Source organism: Elephantulus edwardii, unplaced genomic scaffold (genome assembly GCF_000299155.1).
Source record: "Elephantulus edwardii isolate Elephantulus edwardi_28Jun2011 unplaced genomic scaffold, EleEdw1.0 scaffold00006, whole genome shotgun sequence".
Lineage (NCBI taxonomy): Eukaryota > Metazoa > Chordata > Mammalia > Macroscelidea > Macroscelididae > Elephantulus > Elephantulus edwardii.
The window spans coordinates 35,399,652-35,406,191 of record NW_006399756.1 but is presented as its reverse complement, the minus strand read 5'-3'; the positions used below and the strand labels follow the sequence as shown (position 1 = coordinate 35,406,191).

The 6,540-nt window shown below is 38.3% G+C and overlaps 1 protein-coding gene across 1 annotated transcript in view; it reads left to right on the top strand.

The window, feature by feature from the left end:
* Positions 1-4,020: 4,020 nt before the first annotated feature.
* Positions 4,021-6,540, top strand: part of LOC102856364 (protein CC2D2B-like) — a 33,313-nt gene continuing 30,793 nt past the window's right edge. The window contains exons 1-2 of the mRNA XM_006880087.1: positions 4,021-4,107; positions 4,784-4,893. Of these exons, the coding sequence (XP_006880149.1) occupies positions 4,021-4,107; positions 4,784-4,893 (197 nt within the window). The remainder of the gene's footprint in view (positions 4,108-4,783; positions 4,894-6,540) is intronic.

Genomic DNA, 6,540 nt, shown 5'->3' with positions numbered 1-6,540 from the left:
ATATAAAATATATAATAAAACTAATACCTTCAAAGTTCCTGCTAATACCTACACATTCAAAGTAATAATTTCTTAGTTTTTTAATATTAAAGTGCATGTAAAAAAATTGCCGTTTCAGAAAACAAAGTAAGAAGTAGTATCTTAAAATATGTTGGTCATTTAAAATGTGCCTTTTGGATACATCTACATGACAGATATTCTCAGTTCTATAGTGTTTGGAGTCTTTTCCCACCTCTCTTTGTTACTAGTTTAAAGGAAGGAAAAAGAAACACCTCATCCCAAATTTGCTTTGCTCTAAGATTTGTCCTACCCCAAGAGTACAGGGAAAGACACTGTACCGCTCACTAAATCCGTGCTCTCCCTCTCTCTAAGCTGGGTGACTCCATCCACACAGGGCGGGCAAGAGCCACAGGCAGCTGTAGTTGAAGTAACTCAATCCCTATATTGTGCTTTTGGTGAAATTTAGGGGGTAGAAACAGATCCTTGGGAACCACTTTCAGGTTCTTATTATTAGCTATAAGATTTAGTTGACTCAGGATCCTGAAGACCTAGTGTGTTTTATTTCATTCCTTGGGAGGAAAGTGTAGCCATAAAGCTATAATTCTCCCAGTGAGTATTATTGTAGTTGACAATTTATGAAACTACTAAATCCTGTTTCCGAGTCAGGCAGAAAAATTGAGTAACTCAGTAGCTTTCAAAAGAACAATTCCTGAAAAATGAAGGATTTTCTTTTTTTTTCTTTTTATTTTTTAATAATTTTAATGAGCATTTACGGAGATTTTGGATTTCCATTCATTCATTGCTGCACTTCTCTCCCTGCCCAGCCCTCCCCCCCGCCGAAGGATTTTCTTAAAGAGCATCGTCTTTTATGGATGTACCTCTCCATTGCCTTGTAAACAGTAGTCTTCTCCCCACATTAGTGAACATAGATAGCGTCTCCTTTCTGTGCTCGCAAAGATCCCTTCTTTTACCCCACCCCCTATATAATAGGAAAAATGTGGTTCCGAATAATGCCCTTATTTACAACAATTAATCAATATGGGCATACTGTATTGTATACCCATGACAGAGAAAAAAATTAAAGAGATAAAAAAAATACCTTTTCAGACTGGGTTTCCTGGTGTACACAGAGCTGATAATTTGTTTACTCTTTAGCCAGCTAACACATGCCATTTGTAAGCTTGTTGAACGGCGAAGAACGTTAAAGCCTCAAAGAAAAGAAAGGAAAAAACTTGCAGCACAGACTGTCCCTCATGGAGACATCAAGATTCTTGTCAGAATCCAAAGGGCTTATAATATCCCTACCAGGAAAACCACAGTCAGTAGGTAAGGTAGTATACACCAATTTAAGAGTTGCTAAAGATTTATCTTAAATATGATCAATTTCCACACTGTCCAGTTTGTGTAATTTTGTGCTTTATGAGTGCCTTGTGTGCATAAACTGAGTGAAAGTGGAATCTTTGTTTGGGTAGTCAAGTTCAGCCATTGCCATATATATCAAAAGATTTCACAGTCTGGCATTCTCAGTATTAACACACATTAATGTACTAATGGACATATATGCTGACAGACAAAATGAACAGATATGTGTAGGCAAACACCCTTGACCACATGGTTTGGCAGGTGGTAGGTACATATGTACCTGGGTGTGCTATGTGGATCTATAATTGATCCATGTGTGTTTTTGTTGTTGATTGTTTTCAAGTCAAGTACAACTCATAGCGACCCTGTGAACAAAGACCTGAAGCCCCTCTACAACTATCGACATTTATCAAAGTACATAGAGTTTCTGGAGGCATGTTATTTAGGGAGTGGATGCCACTCCTACTTCCAAACCTATCATAGTATGTTGTTGTTATGTGCCATTGAGTAGCCTGCAATGTGTAGCGACCCTGTGTACATCAGCTTTGACCCCTCCCCTGTCCGGAGCCAGTCTCATTAATTCTGACACACCAACCCCCATTGCCCCAATTACTGTATCAATCCATCTCATCTGGGGTACATAGAAGAATAAACTGAGAATAAAATGATAAAAACTTATTATTCATAACTGAACACCTTGAAGGAATGAATTTCTAGGTCTGGAAGCTCGGGTCAGTAGACTTGGGGAACATCAAGTCAATTGGCATAGTCCCAAAACAATGTTCTAAATCTTGCTTTTGTGATTTGCTGTTGAGTCATCACAATTCACAACCCTCTGAACAAAAGACCTGAAGCCTTTCTATAATTATCATCATTTCTCCAAGTTCACGGAGTTTCCATAGACATAGTGGTTTAGGAAGTGGATGCCACTCCTGCTTCCAAACCTGTCTTAAACTGTGACAGTCTAAAGTTGAGCTAATGTTCTTTCCCTGGAGCAAAAAATGAAGAAAACCCAAGACTGTTAGTCCAGAAGGCTAATGGACCACATGAACTTCTGTCTCTAGGGCTCTGAGATCAGAACTAGATGATGCCTGGCTAATAATACTGCTCACCTCTCTCCAGTTAAAAATCTATTTTAAGAGGTTAAAACCTCTTAAAGATTTTAAGTGTTTGCATTCTTGATGGATTTAGAGAAAAATGGAGCAAAACTAAAAATCATAAAATATACCAGACTTATTGTCTGATAGAGACTAGTAGAAACCTGAGGTCTGCAGCCCTTGGTGACACTCTAAGCTTGAACTGAAATCACCTATGACTGAATTTTCGGCAAACAATAGACAGGCTACAAGGTAATCTTAGAACAACCCGCTATACAAGATCAGGAGGACAATATTTGTCCACAAATAAAACACAGAAGACAGAAAAGGATAGGAAAGCGGGATGAATGGACACTGCCACAGAGATTTGGGAAGGATTCTGTTACAAGGTGGGATTGTAATCACTGTCACAAAGCATAATGTGTACGAATAGTTCAATGTAAAATCACAGTGCACTTTCACTCAAATCACAATAAAAAGTTAATTATTATGGTCCATATGATTATCTGATACAGATGAACATCAAAAGTTCACTCACTACCAAGGATATCAGTCTTTGTATATTCTAGTTCAATTTTGACAACTGCCAGGATTCCTAGATTCATACTGCATACATTCCACACTCCAATTATTAATGCATGTTTGCCACTATTGCTCCTGATTTTTAATTGTATCACATGAGCAAGTTAAGGCCCTTCATTGGCTGGAAGCTTTACTCTATCCACATTCAGGCAGACTCTCAGGGTGGCTTAGTGGTAAGAAGTTGTGCTGCAGTCCCAAAGGCATGCAGTTCAAATCCACCAGCTGCTCTGTGGGAGGGGGATGGGAAGTGACCCTCACATGTGATTGAAAACCCTCTGGAGAGGGTCCACTATGGGTAGGCTGTGACTTGACAGCACACAACAACAACTACTTGAAGTAGATTTTAGCTTTTACCCAGTAATATATTGAGTGTCTTCCAACGTAAAGTTCTTCTCTTCTGGCCCTATATTAAACAGTGCTCTGTGCTATATTCATAGGGATTTCTGGGCTATTATTTAAAAAATGAATGGTCATACTTGCTTCCTAGTCTGCCTTACTCTCAAACTCCACTGAAACTGATCATGCTTGATCCTACTGGTATTTTAAATCCTGGTAATACAGCTTCCAGCATTTCAGAAACATGCACCCACTAAGAGATAAGTGGGAATTGTTAAATATTTGCTTATAACCATTTACAATGTGGATGTCCAAAGCAGACTTTTTAAAATCTGGGGTAACTTAATTAATATTTCAATGGGATCTACAAAACTCATTGCCATCAGATTGGAACCAGCTCACAGCTGACCCACCAGTGGGCTTTCGGAGCGTGTAAATTGCACAGGAGATTGCCCATCTGAGCAGCTGCTGGTGGGTATGAACTGCCATCGAGATTGGAAGCACCCCTCCCTATGAACTAGACCACCAGAGCACCCAACATTTCAATAAACATACACAAAATAGCGACTGATTCCCATCACAGCTGAAACAAAAATGAATTAAAATGCTTATCTCTGTGTTGTTTTTCTGAAGAACTCTGGATATGCCTACTTATTTGATGCCATCTGCATGTCGTCTCAGACATAAAGGGACAGCCAAATCACTAGCCTCAGTGGAGATCTTAAATGAGGTAAGTGTTTAACACTTACAGAAAGTGCGATATTGATAATATTTGCCTTGAACTGCAGCTGACTTCTACTTGGGCTCTTCACCTATAATTTCTTGGGCTTCCAGTTCACTTTGCATAACCTAATGATTATGAAATGAGTATTTTCTTTATATTATTGTAGCCATTTCATTCCCTGCTTTCATGGTCTTTAATGTAAGGTACAAACTCCTCAGAATGGCCAAGAATTGTGATTTGACCTTTGCCTGGCAGGCAGTCGCATCTCTCACAGCACAGCTGTATCGTATTGCTCCTTCTATCTTGAAGACCCCTCTCTGCACATGCCCAGAACATGATCAGTACTTTGCCTACAAGGGCCTCCACATTTTTCCAGATAGTGAGCTCTGGTAGCCTAGAGGCAAGAAGCTGCACTGCCATCTTGAAGGCACGCAGTTCAAGGCCACCAGCTGCTCCACAGGAGAAGGATGGACAGTCTCCTATCGTGTTATTAACCGCCTTTGAAACCCCCCCAGAGGGTCAGCTATGGGTCGATTCCAACTCAACAGTACACAACAACAACAATGAACTATTATCGAATGAATGAGTTATTTGAAGTAGTAGAAAAAGTAAACTATTTGTTTACTACCTGAGTAACTCCGTAATCTACAAAAATTTAGTCAATATTTATTATGTGTTTCAGGGCACTGTATGCCCTTTTGTGGAAGTTTGTTTCCAACACACCGTATACCAGACTAATACTGCAAGTGGATCTCATCCATGCTGGAATGAAGAAATTAGAGTAGATTTTATGTAAGTTGGATTCCATTTTTTCTCAATACTTAAAAGTATAGCAGCCATAAAATTATTATCATTATTGAAGTTAATGATCTCTAATGGCATCATCTAGGGAATTTCACGGCTAACCCAGAAGCTTCAGCTCACTGGTGGTTCAAATCCACCAGCAGTTCTGTGGGAGAAAGTTGGGCATTCTCTTCCTGTGAGATTTACAGCCTTGAAATCGATTGGAAAGTCAACTATGAAGTTAGCTCTGAATCTATTTCAATTAGAGTAGTTAGGTTTTAATTTTTCAATTTTGTAATAATTTTTTATTTTCAGCTCGGTAATAATTTTTATATAAATACGTAAGGAGCCTTGGTGGTGTTGTGACTACCATATCAAGCTTTTAAGCAAAAGATCAGTGGTTTCGATCCACCAGCTGCTCCATGTGAGAAAGCTGAGTAGTCTCCTTTCATAAGGATTTAGAGGCCCAGAAACATGACTGAGGTTCACTTTCAGTTGGAACCAACTTGATGTTAGTGTGTGTGTGTGTGGCTTCCACTTCCTAAACACCATGCCTCCAGAAACTCTATGAACTTTGATAAATGTCGATAGTCGTAGAGGGGCTTCAGGCCTTTTGTTCATAGGGTCGCTATGAGTTGTGCTTGACTCAAACGCATTCAACAACAACAACATATTTATACAGAAATATACATGTATTTATGTGTGTAAAATTTGTAAGTATATGTAAAATAAACATAGGTGTGTACATAAAGTAATGTATGTAAGTGCTAAAGAATAATACTAAAGGGAAATTTTTTTAAATTATTACTAATTTGAATGAAAATTTACAGAGACTTTGGCTTTCCATTCACTCATTGTTGCACTCTTCCCCCTGCCACCCCTCCCCCCCAGTTTGCTCTTCTCTTTGAAAAGTTAAAGACAAATTCTTTCATTGTTCTACAATCCCTCCCCAGCAAGTGCACTCCACTATGCAGCCTTCATTCTAGACTCCTGCCATGACAATAATACCTAATCATATATCCCTTTTAAACTGTTCTTTCCGTCATCTGTTTCAAGGCAGTATATATAATTTATCAATAAAGGGAAAAGTTTTAAATCATAAAATGAACACTACTACAGAACTCTGGTAGCTTCGTGGACAAGGTGTTGCACTGCCACCCAAAGGCAGCCTGTTTGAATCTGCCAGATGCTCTGAGGGATAATTGTGAGCCATTTCCTTGGATGCAATTTACAGCCTCTGAAAACTGCTGAAGGGTCATTTGAGTTGGTTCTGGCTGGACAGCAGTGAGTGAACATAACTACTATCCATTGTAAGAAATAGAATCTTACTGACTGAGTTGTCTATGACTGTCATAAAGTTTCAATAAATTCCAAAATTTTGTACAATGAAAGACTATACAGTTAAAAAATTAAGCTTTAATGCTTTTCTTTCTTTACTTCATATTTGCTGGAATTTTTAGTAGTTTGTGTGTTTTAAAGATTTCTTTCCTATAATATCCCTGTATAGTCTTTTCATTTAAATAGTTATTAAATCAGTTCTGTAAATCTGAAGAGAAACATACATTTACATCTCTGCTTGTTACTCAAGTAAAGAAACAGATGTAGAACAATCCTGTAATTATTTTTTTTTCTATAATTATATTTTATTAATTTTCA